This window comes from Mus musculus, chromosome 8 (genome assembly GCF_000001635.26).
Source record: "Mus musculus strain C57BL/6J chromosome 8, GRCm38.p6 C57BL/6J".
Lineage (NCBI taxonomy): Eukaryota > Metazoa > Chordata > Mammalia > Rodentia > Muridae > Mus > Mus musculus.
The window spans coordinates 13,756,389-13,782,311 of record NC_000074.6 but is presented as its reverse complement, the minus strand read 5'-3'; the positions used below and the strand labels follow the sequence as shown (position 1 = coordinate 13,782,311).

The following is a 25,923-nucleotide window of genomic DNA, read 5'->3' as shown; positions in this document are numbered from 1 at the left end:
TGCCTCCAGAGTGCTTGGAATAGGGAGTGAACCTTGGGGAAAACTGGAGTTATGAGCAACATACCAATCAGAGTGTTTTAGCCAGTACACATGTCCTATGGTAACAGTATGTTAACAATGGGACACACCAGATAAGGGGCAGACAAACTGTGTGGTAGTGAGTGGTCCCCAGATGCTGTCACTGTTGGAGGAATGTGTCACTGGGAAGGCTTTGGGAGTAACTGTCCTTGCTCCCCTTGCAGCTGCCATGCCTGCCTGCTGCACTGCTTCTCCAGCACAATCAATCTGAACTCTTTCTTCAATGGCTGCCTTGGTCATAGAATGTTATCATAGCAACAGAAAGGTAACAGAGACACTCTACCAGCTTGGAAACTTCTAGTTATTCCCAAATATAAATTTATTGAAAAAGACACAATGAAAAAGATAACGAATAGTTGACCTTCTTTATTCTGCTACACGTAACTAACTACTTTGTAGGTTCAGAAAATCGGAAAACATCTGTTGCCAAGGCCTGCTGTCCCACTGTTACTGCAGGCTGCTGGTCCTAAATGTAGAGATGTAGTCTGGAGTCACATCAGGAACTGGAAAATTCTTAGGACGTAGCAAGGCTGCAGGGGAGCATTGACCTACTCTGGCACATGAGGGTGGGCCCTGGACCTCTGTCAGGTTCAGTGCTGTGGCTATGTGCTGTGGTCTGACATAGACGTCTCTAGCATCATGTCACTTTCGTTCATTTCAATTTCAAAAGTCTCTTCCAAGTTAGGTCTGGACTCTGGAGCTTTAGTGGAGTTTTGCAGAGGTGCAAGTCCCGCTTCCTCTGTGTTCTGCTTTTCTACTTCAAAGTCCCTGAAATCCCATGGAGGCGAAATGATGTTTTTTAGTGTTTTCATTGTATGCACATCGAAGTCATAGCACTTTAATTTGTCTTTAATGTCTGCTCCTAAAAAGAAACACCATCATTAGAAAACATGAATTTCCATCATTACTGATTCTGCCCTGCCACTTAAGTCCAGCTGTGCTTTATACAACATAAACACTGGTCACAGGGGAAGCCATTTTTCTTCTTTCCTTTTTCTTTATCTTTCACCATTTTCAAAGGAGAGGCTTAGAAAAGTTTTCAAAGTATATGCAATCATGGTACCAACATGGCTTCAGAGCTAACTCTTCCCAAAGCTTGGGTATGCATACATCTTAACCATGCTGGGCACAGTCACTAAACTACTGCTCATAGGAATGAAGTATATTTTCAAGGTATATCAAAGTATATAACAACATTAGAATTTACTTGGGCCAATCTAATTAGATTAAGGTCAATAATTTCTGACATAACTGAAACTATTACACATTTCAAATTGATAGCTTTCAGGGCCAGGCACTTTGGCAGAAGAGGTTGTTCCTTGTCCTTTAGATCTCTGAGCCCACTTATACCATGAAGCAGTCCTGGATGGAGATCTGACGTCATCCCAGCTGAGGTCCTTCACCCACTGTGAGCCCATCATAGTCAGTCAGTCATCTGACCACAGCCACATTAGCCAACCAGAGAGCCCAGGGGAAGAGCATGCAAGTGACACACAGAACTCAGCCTTTATTACTGTTGATGAAAGCCTGTGACTCAGCAATATTTAACTGGTAACTATGACAACACACTAATGGTTTGCCAGGTTTTACTCATTTCTAACTGTATTTTCACATCATCACGAGTTGGGGCTGGCGAGATGGCTCAGTGGTTAGAAGCACTAGCTGCTTGGAAGTTGCCTGGTGGCCTCTTACACCAAATGCCAACTCCATTCCTAGGTAAGGATGTTGCTGAATGCCTTCAATGGTTCCCTAACTTCATGCTGCCCTTCCGGTGCTTACCGTTTCCATGGACGGAACGTACACAAGCATCCCATCCACCAGGCTGTGTATAGCCCAAGCTGGTCTGGATCTTACCATCCTCCTGCTTCAGCAATCCGAGAGACAGGATTACAGGCCTGCACTACCTCCTCCAGCATCTCTGCACATTTCTATGCATTCTTTCCTCTTAGGGATTTTTTAAAAAATTCTTGATAGGCTGTGTCTAGGCTGTGATTCACACCCTCCATTCAGTGGCAGGCCTTTCTTCTTACATTCGTATCTTTAGTTCTTTGTTTGTTTGTTTCTTTTGTGAGACAGGATTTCTCTGTGTAGCCCTGGCTGTCCTGGAACTCACTTTGTAGACCAGGCTGGCCTTGAACTCAGAAATCTGCCTGCCCCTGCCTCCCAATTGCTAGGATCAAAGGCATGCACCACCAGTGCCAGGCTTAATTCTTCATTTTTTTATTTCACTTTATTTATTTTATTATTACTTTTTTAAACATATGTGAGTACACTGTCACTGTCTTCAGACACATAAGAAGAGGGCATCAGATCCCATTACAGATGGTTGTGAGCCACCTCTAGAAGAAGACAGTGCTCTTAACCACTGACCCATCTCTCCAGCCCAGGTTCTTCATTCTATTCAAGCTCAATTTATCATTTCTGCTCTCTATGTTTATTTATGTACAAGTCTTTAAAGTCTCTTTATTTTTTTTTCTACCTACCCCTAAGTCCAGATCTTAACATTTAACCTTAATGTACTATGCTGACCTCACAATACTTGTTCTTAAAGAAGTGCTCAAGTATAGCAATTGTATTTAAAATGATTCTATCATTATAAAAGTTCTTCAAAGTATTATAAATGAAAGATATTTTAATCTATTAAAATATATATTATCATGTTGTGCTCTGTGTTACAAAATGAAGGGACAAAGTCATTCATTTTCTTTGGAGAAATATGATTTTCTCTTTTACCATGATTGACTCTTCTGTACAAATATTCTCTGTATAGTCAGCATTAAACCTGAAACGAGCCACTAACTCATACTGCACTTTTCCAACAAATTAAATATAGTTGTTGATTCCGAATGCTGGATGAGATTTCAAGAGACCAAAACAGAGTATAACACGGTGTCAAGAGAATAATTTAATCTTACCGATATAAGCTTCCGAATCCCCGATGTACATTTCAATGCAGTGACCAAGCATTGTAACAGAAAATGTGTCGTCTCGCCTGAGACCAAGAGCCTGCCAAAACAGATCGAGCACAGTTACTCAAATGCTACTTCTTCCCTTTTGTTAGAAACATTTTCAGAAGGCATCCTATGGAGTCCTGAATAGGTTAGCCAGGATAGCAGTGAGTAGCTAGCTCTAAAGCTGATGACTGCTCACAGCAGGTGAGGGAGGACCAGGGATAGTCATCACACTATTCCACTCTTGCCCCAAAGGCTGTCCCCAGCACACTAGAAAACTGTCCTTAGAGTTCTGTGAACCTTGTGCATTAACACAGTTAAAGATCAGTTACTTATATTAATATTCACATTTAAACATTCTGAGGTTACGCTGACCAGCTCAGTGTTACTATGATCACAAACTAACTTTAGGACTTTATGTAGCCTGAAAATTGCTAATTGAGCCTTAAAGACCAGTTATGAACATATTACACCAATGAATTTATCTTTCAAATATTGCACTGCCTCATACATTACCTGTCTCTCCAAGGATCGTTAGCTGACTTAAGGCTCCTGTTCTCAAATTCTAATGTTTCTGGTGTCTTAGAGCTGGTTGTATCCTGATGCTGCTGTGACAGGCACAGCTGTAATATGAATGACCTGCCTGTGAAGGTGGACCTAGTGGTCAGGGGAGGGGAAAGAGACTATGTGAAGGTTATGTAAAGGTAGTCTATGAATTGTCGAGGTTGTCTAAGCTTTTTATTGACAAATCAGCAATCTGAAGGTTTTATAAGATGTGTAAAACATGTATCTGCAGCTTGTAAAACCCCGACTCTTGCTTACATAGTGTCTTGTGCTGCCACCAAGACACTATGTAAGGAAGACATTATGTAAAGTGACACTGCCTGCCTGTGCTGGAAACTGAAGCCATTTATTCGTTTATATTTTATTTTTTAATGCATAGACTAGAATGCCAATAAAAACATTTGAAACCAGGGGGAGGGGGATGGGATGGTGGTTTCTGGAGGGGAAACCAGGAAAGGGGATAACATTTGAAATGTAAATAAATAAAATATCCAATAAAAAAATAAATATTCTTCATGATAAAAAAATGAAATCTAGGTATAGATGAGTACAAAAACACGACAGGAGATGATGATGATGATAAAGTTTCGCTGCCATTTTTTTTTCCTTAAGTGGTCACTATATTTATGTATTAAAGCACAACTTAGCACTTTCTGCCTTTGTTGTTTTTTTTTTTTCTTTTATGGACCTTCAAAGACGTACCTCAGGCTTTCTACCTCTTAGCTTTCATGAAATAAGGTACACGAACTCTTTGTTGTGATAAATACACATTATTGTTGTGATTGCTTTTGTTCACCTACAGGAGGAACACGGGGTTAATAGTCCAAGTTCTCAGGAGGAGGTCAGGGAATCCTCTCTCTCTTTTTGGACAAATCCAGGTGGGACTGAGGGACAAATACCTCAAGGCATATGCAGGACAGTCTCATGTTTACTTCTGATGTGATGAATACTACATAATATGCATAATTTCTTTGCAGAGAAAATAATAACCACAGAGTTACTAAAGAAGTTTAAATGTATAATCAGTAAGATGTGGCTTAGAAAAGATCTTTTCAAATTAAGGAGCACATTATTAACCAGACTTAGAGTAAAATATAAGCAAAGGACATACTGTGTGGAAATAGTCCACAGCGTTTTCAAAGTTGCCCATCAGACTGTGGATGTACCCTATAGCAGAGTAGGTGGATGCGTTCTGAGGGATTAGCACCAGTGCCTGCCTGTGGTAATCCAAAGCCTCAGCATATTTCCTGTGGGAGGAAGACGGGGAAGAAGAGACGGGGGAAAGACAATTATTGGATGGCATATAAGTGCTGACTAAAAGCATTCTACTTGTCCTTGTGAATCTTCAGTCTTTCCTGAGAAATATGGTCTAGACTTTTAACTCCCCATACTTACTTTTATGGATTTCACCATCTTAAAACATATTTCCCCGTGGAGTATGGTGTTACCTTACAGGCCTTGAGAGACAAGAAGCAGGCAGATCTCTTGAGTCTGAAATCAGCCTGTGTTACACAGCTAGTTCCACGCCAGCCAGGGCTAGTTAGTGAGGTTGTTTCAAAACTAAAGCAGAGCATGTATTTATTTCCTGGCACGTCCTTATCTGGGTGAGAGACTGCAGCATGAAGCTGCGACACCAGCCAGAAAGTCCTGGACTTCCATACTGAGCCTCATAACACACCATTTTTTACTGTGATATATAACTTTTATATACCAAAGGTAGCTGAAAGCAACTAAAGAGTTTTGCCTTAGCATCTATCTATAAATTACTTGGAATATTATTTCCCAAAGTTTCTGAAGTATTTTTTCTGTAGAAATCTGTGAAAAGGTTTCATACTCAGCTAAAGTCTGGGAAATGTTAAAACTTTTAACAGATAGTCAAGACTCAAATTCTCCAGCAGAATCCACACCCTCTCCTGCCACCACCCTCCCCCAGCTGATGTATTTCACTTATTTTAAGCTGTTAAACCATCATGTCTTTTTTTTTTTTTTTTTTTTTTTTTGGGTTTTTTGGTTTTTCGAGACAGGGTTTCTCTGTATAGCCCTGGCTGTCCTGGAGCTCACTTTGTAGACCAGGCTGGCCTCGAACTCAGAAATCCGCCTGCCTCTGCCTCCCGAGTGCTGGGATTAAAGGCGTGCGCCACCACGCCCGGCTCCATCATGTCTTAATACACGGATATTCATGTACTATCCCTCTGTTTGTTGAGACCAAGTTTTCCTCTGTCTGTAGTGCAGGCTGACCTTAAACTTGCAGCAGTCATCTGCCTCAGCCCCTGGGGATTACCTGTGGATGTGTGCTGCCACACCTAGCACACTTGCTGACTTCTCAGACATCTTGTTCCCAAGACTTACTTTTGACAAAAGAGCATCCTTCCCTCCCGCCCCCCACATTTTTGACACAGGGCCTCATGTGGCCCCCAACTCACAATGTAGCCATGGTGACCTTGAACCTGATCTGCCCGCCCCCACCTACTGAATTCTGGGATCACAGACACACGTGCCACCATGCCTGGTTTTCCGCTGTGCTGGGAAACAAACTAAAGGCTGCTTGCATGCTAGGCAAGCAAGTACCATTACCACTGAGGTCCATCTCCAGCAAAGAACACAGTTGTAACTGTCACCTGTTTATAATATCATAAAACTTCTGGGTAAACAAAGCCAGAATATGGATATGGCTTTAATTAGACCTTATTGTTTAAGTGCTTCCAAATTAGTTTGGAATATTAAAGTTTTTTAATATAAGTGAGGGAAAGAAAAGCCATAGCTCTTATACTTTTCAGTGTTTCTAAAATAAAAGTATAGCAACTGAAATAGGAAAACCGGGATGTTGATGCTTGTTGCAACCAAGTATGGGGACTGGAGGATATCATGAAATAAACACAGAAAGGCTATTCAAAATAAACACACTTACACTGACAACGAATACAACTGAAAATGCTCTACTTCACTTACTTAAGTTTTCTGCAGACATGCCCCAAGTTGTTCAACAAAGGTTCCCATTTGTCAACTGTGACCTAGAACATCAACATCAAGTCCACATCATTATTCAGCTTGAGTTGTTTGCAGTGACTCATTTCACATCCTGCAAGTTGCAAACTTGGGTATCCCCGTCACCCCAACAACACACACAGAGCAGAGTCAGGATTTACTGGTTCATTCAGTTTCCTCCTCTACGAGATGAGACTTCCTAAGTACTAGACTGTAACTAGCACAGTTTTATCCCAGAGTCCAGCCAGGCCAAAGAAATTTAAATTGTGCACTTATCATCTAGAGTCGATCTGAAAGCCTGGATTTTTATGGCCATCTGCCTTCTAAATATTTCTATCTAGAAATGTTACAAGCATTGTCAATTCGGTTTACTAAACCAATGCATCTTCCCTTGGTCATTCTAGCTCTCTAACCTCATCCCAAATGTCCAAACTAGCCAAACTCAGTGGGAACAGGACGTCCTGGCCTTTCTAGTACTCTATAGAGTTTGTTCAGTTTACCTGGCAGGCACACCTCCAATGCCACACACCTTGGCTTCCCAATATTAGGAGTCTGGCCTGAGCCCCTACCCTATGAGCACAGGTATGCTGTCTTCTTTCTGGAACTTCTCATGCTCTCTCTCCCTGGATAATCTGCCAGCTCTCTAACACCACGTCAAGGTTTTTAACCACCCACTTAACGTTCCTGCTCCATTTCTTGATATCCTCTGAAGTGTCAAATCCAAAACACAATGAATCCACTCCCGCTTTTGCATAAGCCACTTCCGCCTCTGAAATACCTGTCCCTTATTTCTGTCTAGCTAATGTCTGCATACTAAGGATGGACTATGTGGTGTGGCCCAGACCCTTCCTCACTGTTACATGTGGGTGAGCCACCCTTGCATGGAGTGTTTTCCTACATCAGTCAGTCTGGACCACGGCTCAGATTAGCTACTTGTGTTTTCCAATGGCTCTGGCAGCTGAAACCACAGCGAACAGTTTTTACTGTAGCTGATGCCTAGTTCTGTGCTCATGGCTGGCTGGCACTTAGTAAATACATGTTAAGCAAATAAACAAAGAACTTGGGTCATCTTTTCAAGGTCTTGAGGGCTGGATTTAGGAGCCCCGCCCATGCAAACAAGAATTCTTCAGAGATTGCTGGGCATGAGCATTTCTCGTTAGCTAGCTTGATTTCTGCTGCAGTGTCTTAAAGTAAAGCAGTGTTTTCCTTTCCTGTAACTTTTAATTGGCATTCTGATACTTCAATAGTAGTATGCTCTTATATTTAAGTTTTTGTAAGATTGCAAACTGCCTATGAACAAAAAAATATCTTTAGGAGTGGCTTAGGTTTCTCAAACTTTCCTATGCATGAAACTGTACTCAGAATGTTGCTAAAACCTGCAGCTCTGACTCAACAAATCTTAGGGTTGTGTTCCTAACCAGCTCCAGGTGCTGGGCCAGTGAACAGCAAAGTATTTAATTGTTTCAATGACGGAATGTGGGGACTGGCAATCCTACTTTAACAAAAACACTAGTATTATTCAGAACTACCCAAGACTCAACTGACAAAAACCCCATGTTTTATAGACACATATGTGGAACACACAGCAATGTTTGTAAGTTCAAATGATAAACAGTAAAAGACCAAAGCAAGCAGAGCTCAATCTATGTGGTCAGGCAGACTGTCCCAGGTGGAGAAACGGTGTCTGTCCGAGAGAGAACTAAACACAAAGGACAGGAGGCCATAAGCATGAGGTACAAAGGAAAACCAGGGTGTGAAATGCTGAACAGAATACCAGAATGCTAGACAGGTACCAGTTCCAGAGATGAGAAATCCAAAGAGCAGCCACATGCACTCTCTTAGGTACACATGCTTATAGTTAAAAATGACTATGAATAATGCCAGTGCATATACAGCCTTGCCATTAGAAGGTTAATTCATTAGCACTAACTAATGAAAACAACAAAGGGTCTGCACTTGAATGACACCTAGTTCTACAGAAGTTGGTCTGCTGGCAAACTGCTTTTCCTACTCAGCCAAAGATGAGGCCCTTTGAAGCTCTAGAGAAGCAATGTCAAGTAACAGACGAATACTTTGATTAGCCATCGGAAACTGTTTCAGAAAACCACCATGTGTGTTTTGGTTTCTGCCCCATGTCACATGCAGTAACTGCTCTGAAACCAGGACTGAGCTCATGTTCTTTCGGTATAGGTGACTGTCTAGTTATCTGTGATGATTCTCTTCAGTAGCTGATTCTCCTCAGGAGAGAGACTACCTGCATTTTCCACATCCAACATTAAATATGCCCTGTGGTGTCTGTGTTTGTATGTGCAGATAGTACACACAATACCTCATTTCCAATTGCTTTAATTTTTTCCAAAGCATCGAGAAACCATTTTTCTGCTGTTTTCCATCTAAAATAGAGGAGGAGTTAGCAGTTATTCACAATTTGCAAAGATAAGACACTGAGAAAAATTTGAGTATCTCTAGTAGTACTAAAATAACATGAACACTGCTAAAAATAACTGAGATTATACTATGAATAAAAATGAAGTGTAACAACACACATACATGAAAATGTCATAGAAACTCATCACTTTGTATGATAACTCAAAAAGCAACAACAAAAAAACCCCCAAAAACTAAAAAAAGGAAGAAAATAATTTGAGCCAGACAGTAATAGCTAATCTTATGATACTAATATTGCCCAGGCTCAGGATTTAGGAGATTGTCAATTCTAATGAATAGTGATATTTAGACTCCTGTAAATGTCTGGCCACAATATTTCACCAACTAAACAGTGATTAACTGTCTTTAACATATACTGTCATCAGTTCACTAACACCAAACCTACAGCAGATAGCACACTCACTCAGCAAACATTTAGCACTGCACACATTCCCTTGGAGGCACACGATGGCTACTTATAGTACACAAGAGGCAGCAGTGAGTTTGGAAATTATTTTAGACAGTAAAGTTACTAACAAAGTACATAGGCTGTGAAAAACCACAGCACTCAAAAGACTATTAGAAGACTGGGCACACTTTGGTACGAGATTAGCCAGGAATGGTTCAGCTGAGTTCAGTTGACTCAGGCTTTTTTCGTATCTACATGTCTGAAGATTAAAATCACTTGAGTATTGGTTTTAGAGAACAAGTGACTTTTGTAGAGAAAGTGACTGCATATTTTGAGGAGGAACTATATTAAGGTATCATCTACATCCAAAGTTCTATGGGTTTAGAGAATTGGCTCAGCGATTCCCAAGACACACAAGGTGGCTTAACCAGCCTGAATCCCCTGACCTCTGTGACCATACACACACGCAGGCAAAACACTCACACACGTAAAATAACAATTCTTCATTTTTTTGAGGTTATAAACCCTCTTTATAATATTTATACAACATAACTGAAAAAAACTTTAAAGATTTATTTTATGTCCCTAATTGTTTTGCCTAAATGTATGTGTGTGCCAACAGAGGTCAGAAGAGGGCATGGGGTCCTCTTGAACTTGAGTTATAACTGCTGTGAGCCACGATGAAGATGCTAGAACAAGATCCTGGTCCTCTGCAAAGGCAGCAAAAGCTCCTCTGTGAGCTGTCTCTCCAGCCCCGATAACCTAAGTCTTAGAACACAAACAACGCTGTGCTTACACTTTGGTAGAGCCTGATGCAGTGTACTGTTTTCTCCTCCACACTGCTTACCCTCTAGATACTCAAGGCCAAAAGCCACACTATCAAGATGATCACGCTAAATAGTTTACTTTTTTGAATGGATTTTTTTTTTTGTTTGTTTTTTTTTTTTTTTTGTTTTTCGAGATGGGGTTTCTCTGTATAGCCTGGCTGTCCTGGAACTCACTTTGTAGATCAGGCTGGCCTCGAACTCAGAAATCCGCCTGCCTCTGCCTCCCGAGTGCTGGGATTAAAGGCGTGCACCATGCCCGCCAATAGTTTACTTTTTTGTTCTGCCAATGACCTTTTTAATTTCAAAATGTGAAACTGTGTGAATCTAAAATCTAATTGACAAAGAAGATGTTGTCCAGACCACATGGTGGGTACTGGAGTTTGTGCAGCCCATATTAAAGGAGAAGGACAATATGGTTTAGTGTTTTAGGGGATTACCATGAGAATTTCTACTTTTGAATTCATCCCTGCCTCATAAAATAATACATTTAAAATAAAAATGAATTAACTCATTTTTATAAAACAAAAATCCAATGAAGAGCAGCTCTGGTCAGTGGAGTTTTAAGAGCCAAGGCCCCACTTCAAAGAGCCCACACCAGGTGGAAGCCCTCAGGTACTTACTCTCCATTCTGAAAGGCAACCACTCCAACCTCATGGATGACAAATGGGTCTTCTGGGGCGATGCTCAGAGCTTGGCCAAAGAACCGCTCAGCCAGTTTCGAGTTATTGGTCAGACCATATTCTAATCCAATATATAGCATTGGCAAGTGACACCTGAAAAGATTTGAAAATTTCACATATTCAACGCTTGAAACTTTGTAATGCAATAGAAATTTGTCAGCTTTAGATCCTATCATTCACTTTTTTCTAACTCTAAATACAGTCCGAACAGGAAAAAAAAAAAGCAGTCAACAGAAACCGTCCTAGCAGAAGAGGAGATACTGGACTTAAAAGACAATACTTTAAATAAGCTAGGATAATATTCAAAGAACTAAAGAAAATTAAGTTTACAAAACTATAAGAACAATACCCCATCAGAGGACAGCAATTTAAAAAAAGAAATTAATTAATTAAATACATGCATATGACTAGTGTATCATGTGTGCAGGAGCCTGTGAAGGCCAAAAGCAGACATCTGATTCCCCAAAGCTGGAAGTACAGGCAGCTGTGAGCTCTACTGGAAACTGAACCTAGTCAAGAGAAATTAAGATGGCTCTTAACTGCTGAGCCATCCATTCAGGAACTCCCAAACAGAACTTATAATGGAGAACCAAATAGAACCAAATAATCACTATTCCAAAGTGGAATAAATAGAGTTAAAAAAACTATGATAAAAGGGCTTACAAACAAACAGGTACAAGTAGCCATATGAGCTAGGTATAACAGAGAATCCAGCACTAGAAAATCTACTGAAGAAAACTAAAGCAAGTCCCTTATGTGGAACTGTAAGGACACAGATGGTAACTCATCTACATGTGAACTGTATCTACGTGGAAAATAAGTGGGTCAGTCAACATAAATGACGTGACTGCAGTGGTGACCAGAAGGCAGTGAACTGTCACTATGTTTGCAACTCTTCTATGTGATTACAAAACAACATCAGCATAAAACATGGTAACAGATACAACTATGAGGTATAAGTTGATTCACAATAACACAAAGGAGGCACGTAGGGACAGAGTTAAAGTGAAGTACTTGAAACTACACTGCTTTAAGATGTTGCTTACCCACGGATGATCACTAAGAAAGTCACTGTAAACAACAAAACTCAAAAGAACTAAAATACAAACTGTAAATTATTTAACATGACCGGTAGAAAACGAACTAATGGCTGAAATAAGTCTATCTCACCATGTTACGTGGAAGTGAATACATACTACAGTAAAAAATAGTTTTAAAAATGACTTAACCAGTAGCCGGAGAGGGGGACTGGAGCGAGAAGAAAAAAAAATGACATAACCGTATGTTGCTTCTACTTCTATTCAGAGACTGCAAGGGACTGACTGACAGTTTATATACTACAGCAGGGTGATCCTGAAAGGATGGCAAAGTAACACGTGAGAGCTGGTGTGACCACATGACCAGGTGAAACAGACTCTGGAACAGGGCTGTTACCAGAGACAAGGGGGGACATTCTAGTGATAAATAACTCAGGGCATCAAGGAGATACAATAATTGCACATCTAAAAATTAGCAGATTCAGAACACATAAAATCAGAGGGAGAAACAGCTAGCCTCAGATCTGCATATACAGCAGCGAACACAGCTGCAACAGTGAGGTGCTGGGATTTTACTATAAGGCGTCCATTCTTCACGGGCACGGAGAGTAGAAGGCTCTGTGTTCAAGTCTCCCTTTGGTCTCATTCCCTTTTCTCTCGAGCTGGCTGGAAGAGAATCACATCAACCTTGCCCCCTCCGTTGCCAGTCATGTTATAAATACAGACTGTTAACCTAACACACGTGTGACAGTTCTAACTCAGGACCCAAACCGTAACAGCATTCCTAAGAGAAACGCCCTCCTCTCGGCAAGAGAAGCCCTTCCTGGCATGCAGTCCTGCCGTGTGCCTACCCCTTCATCAGCTGTGCTGCTGTGAAGTAAGCAGCCATTGCTTGGTCGTGCTCACTCTCCACAGCGAAGGAATGCCCGTAGGCTATCCAGGCAGGACCGTAGGTCTTCTCCAACGTGGTAGCTTTGCTGAAACAAAAGCAGTATTCAAGTAATGGACTTATTCTTCAGCTTCTAGGTTTGTCTAAGTACATGGCATCAAACCATTAACAACACGACTGAGTAAACTGCTCACAAGTGGACAGCTGCTGTGAGTGCTGCCCAAACGAAAGGCAACACATAAAACTACAAAGCCTCTGCCTCAGGCGAGTCCTGTGCTTTTTAGATAAAGTAAAATAGCTGAACTCGGCATTCTGTATGCAACTTACAAATACTATTTACGCAGTAGCCCACTCTGCGACCCAAGGTTAACACTGGTGGCTTAAATGGCCACGTAATGTGGGCCTGCTCTGACCAGGAACCATATTGGGCTCCCTGGGTGCACATTTCTAAACAACCTGCAAGAAAACCTGAAACCATAGCAGATCCTTCAGGAACCTACTTACTCAGTGGTCATGCCAGGCTAACCTAATCTCATTCAGAGTTTAATGTGTTTTTTATTAGCAAAAGCTGAAGGCTGACAGTGTAAAGGAAACAATCATGTACAAATAAAACAATGCAATCTAAGGTCTTGGAGGAGGACACAGCCTGCAACCCTGCTTTACCTCTGCATCCTAGTGAATAGAATACACATACACAATGCAAGTGAGCAGAGCCTGCTAAGGAACATTCATCCATGCTAGCTTTAAAGGACTCACTGCATTCAAGCTTATGAGCAACAATTCTCATCTCATAGGTTCACTACAGAGCAAAGAAGAAAACAAATTCATACCTGAGATATCTTCTGGCATGCTCATTTTTATGACCAACCATGAGATAGTAACATCCCACCGCAAACCAAGACACCTAAAAAGTCCAATATTTACTATAACCAGAGACACTTAACCTTGAACTGGGATCTAACAAGGGAGGCCAGACAGAGGGTGGGTTGGATGTTCTCAACTCCAAAGTTTTAGTTTAAATTAGGGATTCTCTGAGGTCACACACATGTTACTGAGGTCTTGAAAAGGAACAGATATTGTGGTTTTCCCAAGGTCGCTCCACTGAGAACAAGGCTTCTAAACAGCTCACTTGCCTGAGCTCTGGCTTGACCCTGGCTCACCTTTGCTTTCTAGCTGGGCTCTGAGTTTTAGGTGGCTGGATTCCCCTACACTGGTTTCTGCTGAGCTAGACATATTCTTTCTTACTTGAGAATCGGCCTCTGCTCACTGGCTTTTGTCTTAAGGACACACACAGCTCCCGATTCTGTTTTTCACTCTTAGCTCTCTAAGCATAAGCCCAATCCAGAGATTTACACATGCATACAAAACGCCATGCAACAATTCTATCCTTGGAAAGGGAGACTTCACTAACTTGGAATGTTGTGCTCTGTACAGCAGTAAAGGAGCATATATACTTTTATAACCAGAGGAAAAAGGTTTTAATCAAAGCTATTGCTTTAGTGTAAGCAAGAATGATTTCATGGAACAGATAATAAAGCTTCTTGCTATTATCTCTACAAGTAGGAAATTCTGTCTCACTGCTTTAACATAGCAGTGTCTTTAGAGCTGGTGAGCTAGCTCAAGGGTTAAAAACACTGACTGCTCTTCCAGAGGTCCTGAGTTCAATTCCCAGCACCACGTGATGGCTCACAACCATCTATAAAGGGATCTAATGCCCTCTTCTGACATGCAGGTGTACATGCAGACAGAGTATTCATATAACACACACACAAACATTATTTGCTTGAACTTAAATATATAAGCTACTGTCTACATACTAGCAAAATATTTTCTTAAAGTTTAGATAACAAAAAGAAAAAGGAAATTGTATTACTTACAGGATTACTCGGATATAAATCCACCAGTTTGTGAGAAAGATAGAAAAGTTCTGTTTTAGGAAAAAGGAAAAAATATATTTGACATGAATAATTTAAATTTCACATCTGACCTTTCACCCACTCTCACACAGCAATCTCATCCCTTCTTCCTCTAGGTATAAATCCACCTGGTATACAGCCCCCTCAGCCGCAACAGCCACCACTGACACTGGCTAGAAGCGACTAAAGGCACAGGGTGGGCCACATAAGCACTTTAGGTGAGGCACAAATTCTTCTAGAGCACCATCTGAGAGACTGACACTCCTCATGCCACAGGCTAAAAGGGTATCATAGCGTAATCAAACTGTTAGCTAGACTTCTGTGTTCACCATGTAAGCAAGTGCTAAAGAAATGTGCACGTCTTAGCATTTCATGGCAACATATCCTATAGCCGCCACATATCCTATATTCTGGATTCAGTATTCTAGGTGGCCAAAAGTCTGCATGTTTGCTTCCAGGAGGTCTGATGTACAGACCCCAGGGTGCAGAGCGCAGTGACTGTAGGGCCGGAGCTTCTCTAGATTTTTTTCCCTCTCTTGACTAAACTCATTATTTGGTTTCAAAGGATTAAGGACAAATATACTGCCCAACAAATTAAATGTCTCTCAAATGTTAAAACATGGGAAATATCTACTCCTTTCCACTTTCTAAATATTGACTTAACTGTTTGTCTATAATAGTTTCATACTTAAAAAAAACAGAAAGGAGAAACAGACAAAATTGATACTAATGAAGCTAACATACTCTGAATCACAAGGTGCATTTGTGAAGAGGAAAGAGGAAGCAGGAGGATGAGAAATAGTTTGCTCTGCCAGGAAACCGATCATCAGCCATCTGACAATGGGGTCAACCAGGCTGCATCTAAGTAGCCAGGAATTGTAATACAAACTTTCAATAGTTCAGAATGCTCTTAAAAACAAAAATCAAGGCCTGGCCTGGTGGCTTATGCCTACACTCCTAGCATTTGGGAGGTAGAGGCAGATGGATCAGGAGTGTGAGGTCCCCCTCAGCTGGTCGGATCACAGGACTGGGGATGTAAGCGCTCACTCACCATTCGCTTTATTCAGCTCCACAAGAGTTCCTATGTGCACAGGTAAACAGTTTGCATGGAAAGGATCTTTCTCCATCACTCTGAAAGTTAAAGCAGCACATTACCACCCGGAAGGCAGTGTGGTAAAGTCCTCATCACCTCAAACACCGCCCCCCACCCCACTCAGTCACTGTGCATATCAGGCCATGATGCTGTAACTCTAACACTTTACTTTAGCTCATTATAAAGGAAAGGGAAGCCAGGCTACAGTGCATACTTACATTACTAGCTACTCAAGAGGCTGAGGCAGAAGGATCACAAGTTCAAAGCCAGCCTGGGCAACTTAATAAGACTCTATCTCAAAATAAAGGTTTGGGATGTAGCTCATGGAAGAACACTTGCCCGTAATGGGCAGGTCGTAGATCCAATATCCAGGATCACAAAAATAAGCATAAATAGAAAACTGGTATGGTGGGGCTGGAGAGACGGCTCAGCGGTTAAGAGCACTCACTGCTCTTTCAGAGGTCCTGAGTTCAATTCCCAGCAACCACATGGTGGCTCACAACCATCTGTAATGGGATCTAATGCCCTCTTCTGGTGTGTCTGAAGACAGCTACAGTGTACTTATATAAGTAAAATATTTAAATCTTTAAAAAAAAAAACTGGTTTGGTTGGGAAGAATAAAAATTAGCTTTAGCTTTTCTTTTACCTTTTTACTTTAAAAACAGAACTTAACTAGTTAAAAGGATAGAAAGCATAAACTTTTTTTTTTTTTTTTTTTTTTTTTTTTCCGAGACAGGGTTTCTCTGTGTAGCCCTGGCTGTCCTGGAACTCACTTTGTAGACCAGGCTGGCCTCGAACTCAGAAATCCACCTGCCTCTGCCTCCCGAGTGCTGGGATTAAAGGCATGCGCCACCACACCCGGCAGAAAGTATAAGCTTTTAAATATATAACTATTTACTACAATTTTTGTGATTTCAAAAATTAAAAAAACAAAAACCAAAAAACCAACTACAGAAAAAACAAAAGCCAGGTGTGAGGTGTGTTAGTGGCACACTTTAATTCCAGCACTCAGGAGGCAGAGACAAGTAGATCTCTGAGTCTGAGGTCAGCCTGGTCTACAGAGCAAGGGACAGCCAGGGCTACAGAGAAACCCTGTATTAAAAACCAAAAACCAAATGAACACCTTCCCTGCCCCCTCCCATGCTCCACAAAAATCTACAAAGTATAACTGGACTGCAGTGTCTGAAGACACGCAATGGGCGCCTGGCATTAGAGACGGTTTAGCTAGTTAACATGCAAGACGGGGCACCTGGTCACAGGACTGCCTTAGATCTAGCAGTACTCAATGGGAAATTTTACAAAACCATGGGCCAAATTGGTATTTCAAGCTATCACCTCTTGGGTTTACTTGAGTCACACTTTGGAAAGAGGAGGACCTTCAGGAAGCTGAAACCTGGACTGTGGTGTGTTAGAGGCCAACAGGCTCTTGGTGGCTGGAGACAGATCTATCTTTTGCCTTGTCATTGCTCGTTTATGTGTAAGCCCCTCTGTTCCAGGAACTGTCAGTCCCACATCAGTGGATGGAAGGCAGACATGTAGCTTCTTCCCAAGTAACCGTAGTGAGCTACACATATCGATAACTTGGTGCCTGTAACCTGCTCTTTTAATACAGCAACCTGCTCAATACTCTACAATCGGTAAAGGTAACTTCAATCACCACCAATTAATAAAAGACTGTTGGAGAATGTGTCTGTGAATTAGACAGCACAGACCGAAGTGCACATTCTGACACAAAACCAGCAAGTATACTTACGTAGAAGTAAGCTTGTAGCACATCTTAAAATCACAGTTGTAATAGTGTCTCTCAGCTAAAGACACTACCACGTCCAGATTCTCCTGCAAGCCGTCCACTGACTCGGGAATGACCGTTTCACTGGGCTTATTATACTGCAACAGAAAAATGCATACATGAACTGAGCACTAGCAAAGCAAAGGAGGAAGCGGTGCGTGCTGTGCCTAAGACGTGGGGACTTTACACCAGGTGCTCAGGGGCCCCTGGAAACATTATTAACATCCGGTTCTAATAATTCTCATCGGTATGTTTTCATCACAGACTTCCATAGTAACAAGGATGTCACATACACGTTTAGAAGACAGAACTTAGGAAGCATTTTCATATTTTTACATAATCTATTGTGGCACACGCTACTGTTAATAAACAGTTATTGATTTTTAAATTAGAGCTGGATGCAATGCAATTGCTGTGCAATCGTGAGGTCCTACACTCCAGGCCCAGCACCCATGTAAAAGCTGCACATGGCCAAGGCCTGGAATCCTAGCACTAAGGAGCTGCTGGGTAGATGCTGGAGGCTCACTGGCCAGCCAGTGCAGCTCAAACAGCAAAGTTCGAGAGGATCTGTGGAAAACTGACTGGAAATATCCTGACATCCGCTCTGGCCTACACACACACATATGCACACACACACACACACACACACAGAGCACACACATATACAAAAGTAACTGATAAAAGGAAAAAGGCCAACGCTAAGGAAAGATGTAAGGTGTTCACAGAAGGGAAACATTAGCTGAGGTTTTCCTCACCTTCTTTAATTTGTTCTCAAATACAAATCGCAGCAACTCTTGTTCTTCAGCACAGAGCTTGTTAAGAGGCAGGGAGTCCAGAAGTTCTTTTTCTTAAGAACAGTAAGAAAAAATGACATTTTCAGATATTCATGGGAAAACAGCAATTGAAAATACTCTTCTATAGTTCTCTAATCAAAGTACAGTAGAGAATCCTTACAGTGTGGTTGCTACTAGAGAGCTGGGCCAGGAGACTTCAGATGGTTCTCCTCATCTACACTGACAGTGTGGCCCTCTCTGAAAGGCATCCTGAGCACAGAAGGGCTCTCTCCAGGACTTTCAGCTTCTACCAGATGCCAGCAGCCAGCTTCCTACTTGTCCCTGTCTTGAGAGCCCAACGGTTTAAGAGGCAGTGTTCTGGCTATGTCTGTATATGAACTCCATTACCAACCCTGTGTTCTCTGCTCTCTCGTTTACCCACGTCACACAGCCGGTCAGTGACTGAGTCGCTGGGGTGAGAGTCACACCTGCTGTCAGAGCCCAACCTCTAGAAATTGTTGATTAAGCTGCTCTGAGATTGGGACTTGGAAAGAGATTTAAAGTATGGCTAGGATGAAAAACCACTGAATCTTGGTTAATAACTACGCCTTAAACTACTTCTCATAAAAGATTCCACAATATCACATCCCTCAAAGACTCTACCAGCAAAAGATACTGCATCGCACTATTTTGTGATGTGCTTACTACCTGAAGACATTAGGAGAGCTAGGTGTATGTAAGCCTATTGTGTACCTTGCCCTTAATTATACAGATTTCAGAAAATAAGCGAAGCCAAGCAATATTACTTATTCTACACAACGACCATAAAACACAGACAGATACACAGACACACACAGATGGACAAACACAGGCGTTCCCAAACCTTCCTGTGCTGTCAGCATGTGGTGTGATGTCAAAAGGTCAAAGGCTTCAAAGCAGTAGACATCCAGTTTCAGAGCCTCTTTGTAACTGTAGGTAGCCAGGGTGCGATTATCTAAAGCATCATAGATCTTCCCTCTCAGGAGACAAATCGAGCTCTTTATCTGTTGGAAAATACATTTTGTTACATGCTAAATAAATTAATTTTTGACTTAGAGATGTATACTATTAGAACACTGAGAAGTCTTTACTATGTCTACAATGTTATCTTAACTGCCAAGGCACAGTATAAATCAATAGATATACAACATCAAAACGAAGCCTTAGCTTCACCAGGCTAGAATAGCAGCACTTGGAAAACTGAGGAAGGAGGATTTGCAACTCCAAGGCCAACCTGGGCAACATAATAAGTCTGAGGTTAGACTAAAGCTTTTTTGGCCTGTCTTTCCTGGACACTGGTCACTGGTGACTTTATGCCAATGAAGCTTTGCACCTCAGGAGTGTGGCTTCAAGGAATGTCCCTTGATGATAACGTAGAGTGACAAGAGACTGTACAAAATAAAAATGAAAGACAGTCTGACATGTAAACCAAATGAGAAGGCCTAGAGAATATCAGACCCTGGCAGCAAGACAGCTCAAGGTTAAGGTGAGGAGTGGCCAGGAGAGCCCAGAGACCTACGTGCAGGCTCTGACAGCTGCATGTGCTTCTGTGTGATGATTTAATCTGTCTTGGCCTCTGTTTCCTCTCCTGACTTGTGAAAAGGGGGAAATATACCTTAATTACAGAACCCTGTAAGGCCTGGAGCTGTGGATACCTCTGGGGTGCTGGCCATCCTGCTACCTACCAACTGAATGTGGACTCGGATCCTGTCAAGACTCTAAACCTTAAGAAACACATTAACTAGCCGGGCACGCCTTTAATCCCAGCACTTGGGAGGCAGGGGCAGGCGGATTTCTGAGTTCGAGGCCAGCCTGGTCTACAAAGTGAGTTCCAGGATAGCTAGGGCTACACAGAGAAACCCTGTATCGAAACAAAACAAAACAAAACAAAACAAAACAAAACACATTAACTGAAATTAATGGTGGTCCAAAAATAATCCCAAGATAGTAAATATATGCATTTCCTAGCAGAAAATTAGTGTACTTCTAAGTACGTAATTAATAAAGAGTAAGGGATGAGAGATACTCAGATGCATAAAATTCCTGTATTTTTTAAAATGAACATGAGAGGAACCAGATCCCAGCTCCTTCATAACCATGTTATAAAGGAGAGAGGTAAATTTGTAGGTAACAAGTCATTTGGAATCTCTCTGGATGATAAAACTGCCCTAAAGTTGCCAGATGTAGAACTGGCATAGCCATACCACACTAAAGGCCACTGGACTGTACACTCTAAATGGGTGAACTCTATCTGTGTGCTATAAGCTGTATCTAAATAAATGCTAAGAGTAACAAGCCAAGTAATAACCTGAGCATATGATTAATTATGTTAATTAAGTCTGCTTCAATTTTGTAGAATTATAAATAATACAAACTCAAACCTAGCTAATGATATTAGATTGTGCTGTCAAGAAAGTAACAAATTCTCTCCTGTAAACAACTGAAGCTAATTAAGATTCCTCTTCATATGTCCAAACCACCGAGAGGAGAGAAAGATGTTTCCCCCCACTGTGTGCAGCTCCAGGCATCTGTGAGGTCCCAGCTCAGCCTATTCAGAGGACATCCATATTGTTTCAGCTTCACACTGACGCTCAGTCAGAAGTGTCTAAGAGTTGTTGGTTACTTGGAACAAGCAGATAACCATAACTTTTTATACACATGTATACGGGTTTATTTTTTGCCATGCAAATGGGCATTTCCCACTGCTGTTGCTGAAACATGCTAACATATCACTCACGGAAGACTGTGACATCTCCCAGTCACTGGAAGGGTCTCTCGAGCCATTGTCATCCTTCAGGTATTTCTCAAAGAGCCTTCTGTTAATTGGCTCCTCCATGTCAAGGATGTCCAGAGCCTGCTGGTGCTCTTTTGCAGCATACTATGAAGAAAATACAAGTTCCATTCATCAGCCATGTCTTCCAGATGTTTTTTTAAATACTGATTGATTGGTTGTATATGAGTACACTGTAGCTGCCTTCAGACACAACAGAGTGCCACCACTGCTCAGCTCAGTTAGTGCTCTTAACTGCTGAGCCATCTTTCCAGCCCAGTCTTCTAGATTTTTAAATGGCAATAAATACTATATCCATTATTTAAATTAAATGACTAAAGAACAAATTAAGAATGAATATTTTATAGAAAATAATACTAAAAACGACATTTTTTACACAATGCTATGCTAAGTCATCATGTTTCAACTTGGTGGAACAGCTGCCATGCACCTGTGAAGGCTGCATACTGCTCACAGTCACATTTCCACATTTAAACAGAAACCAAGCACACTTACGTGGCATCTAGCTGCAAGGTATCGGCAAGCTTCATACAACTAGAAAAGAAAGAAGTGAGAAAATCAAACACTTTACATGTGTAACATGTTTGTGTAATGCAAAAATCACACACATCTACTTTAAAAGAAAACTTACGCATGGAGAGTTTTAGACTTTCTCCTTTACAGCTAAAAAAAAAAAAGAAAGAAAGAAAGAAAAAAGAAAGAAAGAGCCCCAGTCTTTTTAGCAAACATCAGAAACATGTTAAAGGCACCAAAGATCCAAGAGAAGTTATGGGCCTGCAATCCCAACCTCAGAGGCTGAGACAGGAGAATTGCCCTGAGCCCAAGAATTGGAAACCAGACTAAGAAAAACAGTGACAGCTGATCTCAAAGCAAGCAAACTGGGCTGTCAAGCCAGCTCAGGAGTTAAAGGTACTTGCCATAGACTGAGGACCAGAGTCTGGTCGTCAGGGACCCAAATGATAGGAGAGGACAAACTCCCACAGGTAGTTTAGGACACACACACACACACACACACACACACAGAGACTATATAAAGAAGTTTAATATTAAAAAGCAAAAATTTGCCAGGCATGGTGGCGCACGCCTTTAATCCCAGCACTTGGGAGGCAGAGGCAGGCGGATTTCTGAGTTCGAGGCCAGCCTGGTCTACAGAGTGAGTTCCAGGACAGCCAGGGCTATACAGAGAAACCCTGTCTGGAAAAACAAAAAACAAGCAAAATAACAAAAAATTTCAAGCAAACAAAAGCAAAACCATTACAATGAGAATTTAAGAGACCAGACAGGTGGGCAAGAGGTGGGAAATGAAAGATTGGGACTTGAAGTGAGAGCCTTGCTCTTAGGCTGAAGAGATGGCTTGGCAGTTAAGAGTGCCTGCTGCTCTTCCAAAGAACACAAGTCTGTTCCCATTGCTCAGAGAGCACTTCACAGTGCCTGGAACTTCAGTTCCAAAGAATCCAATGCTGCCTTCCGGTTTCTGGAGGCACCCACACTCATGTGGCACACACATAAACACATAAATAAAAATAAAAAAAAAAAGCTCTTAGCCAGGTGTGGTGGGACACACCTTTGATCCCAGCACGAGGTAAAGGTAGGCAGATATATGTGAGTTAGAGCCAGCCTGATATACCAATTGAGTTCCAGGACAGCCAGGGCTGCTACTTAGAGAAACCTGGTCTCAACAGCCCCCGAACCCCCAAGAAAAACCCAAACCAACCGATAAAACATTTTTTTTCTCATAAAAATAAAAAATTGGAGTTCTTTTAAACACACACCCAACATGAGGCCCCAGTGGCGTTTCCGACATCTCCCACAGCTTCGGTACTTACTTTGTCCAGCTTGCGTGACCGGAGCGCATGGGCTGCTCGGTGGTACTGCGCTGTGAGGTAAAGGCACTGAGCCAACCAATAAACATCCTGGGGCTCCTCTGAGGGGCAAAATTACACAAGTGGTCAGAGGCTCATGGGGAGCTTTCTAGAGATTAATTAGGGGAAATAAATTGCATGTCACTCACCATGAGAGAGTGAAGCTACCTTGTCTGCCCAAAACAGAGCACTTTGATACTGTTGCTGCATACAAAAAGCAAACACAGGGTGACTGCTGTTGCCCCCACAGTCGACTAATATAAATCCACACACCAAATCCACCACTCACTACAACACGTTCTTAGATGTAGCACGGGGCCCACCAATCACCTGTATTTTACAGCTCAGCTAGTGTGAGTTTTAGGTCGTCATTACCGTAAGAACTTCATATATACAATTCAAGATAGCAGTTTAACTCATACACTACCAAAAATGTATCAGCTAGTATCTAAAACAGTGCATAAGCGATTGAAATGCAGTCATCTAGAACTTCTGATACTGACATTTATGTAATAACACTTCCCACAAGCTCAAATGAATCCTAAAGTAGCATCTAGCAGAGCACTAGATTCAAATATTTCACAATTAAACCCATAACCCTTAACAGTCACTGGTCATGGGCAATGTCGCCCCCTGTAGTCAACTCTAACAACACTTAATCTGACAGCGGAAAGACACTCAGGAATCTGTCCTGGTTAGTGCTGATCCCTAGCTCTTACTGCCTCTGCCTCAGTTCCTCAGGATATAGTCAGAACAGGGTAGCCCAATGAGTAGCCAGGAGAAAGTCTTATGGACCCGAGAATCTGCTCTGAACAGATGCCCCCAGAGTGAAAAAAGAGGCCCACATTGTCCTCTCTACATCTCAGTGCCAAAGAAAATAATCACAAACCGACTGCCCCTTAGCACGCAGCCTTCCAGCGAAGTGCAAACCTCTGGCTCATTCACTTAGCATCTCTTCCGTTTCCCATTTATCGGGAGAGCAAGCATTTTAGCAAAAAACCAAATGACATGACAATGACGTGGACCCCAGAGACACCCCTTCCCTCGAATAGTCCCGGCTTGTCCACTCGAGAGCAGCGCGGAGGCTGAAGATCCAGCACGGGGTATTGTTTCCAGTCCTAACTGGAGACAGCTAGCTTGTCTTCCCAAGTATTCTGTCCAATAAGAAACACAACTAAATCCTCCCAAATGTCCTACGGTCCGGCCAGATTCCAAGGTCCCAGTGCAGCCGTCCCAGCCCAGCCCAGCCCTGCTCCCGCAGTCCACGCAGGATCGGAGCCATCGGGGCCGCGCTCCCCGCCGGGCCCCACCGCCCCGAAGCCCAGCGTCCGGCCCCCCGCCGCGCACCTGGTCCAGGTACTGCCGGACGCGTTTGCGCAGCGGCTCCAGGTTCATGGCCGCGAGGCCAGGGCAGGCACCCGACGCCCTCTCGAGCCTCCGCGCGCCCCCGGGGTGTCGAGGGACCCAAGCCCGCCGACCACCGCCCGGACCAGACCCCGCGCGCCACACGGCACTTCCGCTCCGACAGGCCCTACCCCGGAAGTCCCGTGCAAAAGCGTTCCCCCCGTCGGGTGTGTGCCCACTCTAATGGTTCCGTGGCGATCTTGGGCGCCAGCTCCTAGTCCTAACCTGTTCGCCTTTGTCCGGGAGGGAAAAGGGATCTAGCGGGACTCCGTGCCTTCCGGGAGTGGAAGAGACGCTTCTATAGCTACCCTTCTCCCTACCGGATATTTTTAAGATCGAATTTTTCTCTCTACAGTCCTGGGTGGTCCAGAGCTGTCCCTGGGTACCAGACTGGCCTCTTACTTTCAGACTCCTACACACACACACACACACACACACACACACACACACACAAACACACCTCCTTGGGTGCTGGAAATAAAGAGGTCCATCACCACACAGGGTATTTTGTGTTCTTAAAATTCCATTCTGTGCACTGTGCAGCCTTTTGAAAGTATAGAGACTGGTACCACTCAAATGTTCTGCTCTCACCCCTGTGAGCAGTTGGCTGCATCCTTTTCTGTGAATGACACATATGTATGACAGGGTAATATTTTAAGGACACACACACTTTTCCTGTCTTCTCCATTTGTAGGTAGTGATCCAACCGTACTTATTGACTTGAAGCGGGTGTGTGGTAAGGCATAGTTGACCATATTTACGGCTGTTTTCATTCATTTTACGAATAGAATTGTTTTATAAAGGAAATTTGTGCTGTCACCACAGATGGTAAACATCAAAGACAGGAATTTAATCTTTAAGTCAGATGTTATTCAGAGAGCTAGTTATCTGAGAAAGAAGCGGATTAACATTCTAACACCCCGTCTTTTTATCTCATCTCCAGCCAAGAAAACCTTATAAAGAGCAAACAAAGGCAATTATTCCAAAGTTTAATACTGCCTCTGGTCAAGGGTCAGCCTTACTCCTGAGATTATACTGGTTTGTGTCTCCGTATGTCTCCTGCACTTCTTCCTGTTATTGCTCTGTGCAGCTGGGTTTGCACCGTCCCAGGCTGCCGAGACCTTCATTGTTCCTGGAGAGACACTTGGGACAAACAAACGATTAGCAGTGTGTATGTGTTGAGCTATTTGCAGAATGCATTGCAGGTTTCTTTACGACAGTACGAAGCACAAGTGTATGCTTGCAGAATATTAAGGAGCCCCATCTGCCTCTCCTGTCTGCAGTGAATTTTCCTGAATTGTCTTGAGTTTCCCATGATCTCTCTGTAAAGCCTACAACAACACTATGGAGTTCCTCTTTTCCTTTGTCTTCCCAGATGTAGCGACTACAACATATCCTACCTAGCATAT

At 42.4% G+C, this 25,923-nt stretch overlaps 1 protein-coding gene and 1 long non-coding RNA gene across 5 annotated transcripts in view; one reads left to right on the top strand and one right to left on the bottom strand.

Moving 5' to 3' along the window:
• Gm46032 overlaps window positions 1-25,923 on the top strand; it is a 102,189-nt gene that overhangs the window by 2,745 nt on the left and 73,521 nt on the right. The window lies entirely within an intron of this gene.
• Window positions 361-24,663, bottom strand: Cdc16 (CDC16 cell division cycle 16). Of its 4 annotated transcripts, NM_027276.3 has the most exons (18): window positions 24,458-24,656; window positions 23,260-23,314; window positions 23,075-23,172; window positions 21,744-21,782; window positions 21,195-21,335; window positions 19,302-19,461; window positions 18,401-18,492; window positions 17,610-17,743; window positions 15,815-15,894; window positions 14,725-14,774; window positions 13,678-13,751; window positions 12,810-12,935; window positions 10,862-11,014; window positions 8,908-8,971; window positions 6,543-6,604; window positions 4,705-4,840; window positions 2,994-3,084; window positions 361-940 (listed from the first exon to the last, which is right to left on the bottom strand). In NM_027276.3, exons 1-18 carry the CDS (start codon window positions 24,503-24,505, stop codon window positions 681-683), a joined length of 1,863 nt encoding a protein of 620 aa, NP_081552.2. In that variant the 5' UTR covers window positions 24,506-24,656; the 3' UTR covers window positions 361-680. The 4 variants fall into 4 exon arrangements, with proteins under 4 accessions (NP_081552.2, NP_001344176.1, XP_006508945.1 ...); NM_001357247.1 differs by lacking the exon at window positions 23,260-23,314 and having other exon boundaries at window positions 23,075-23,219; XM_006508882.3 differs by lacking the exon at window positions 23,260-23,314 and having other exon boundaries at window positions 374-940; window positions 24,458-24,662.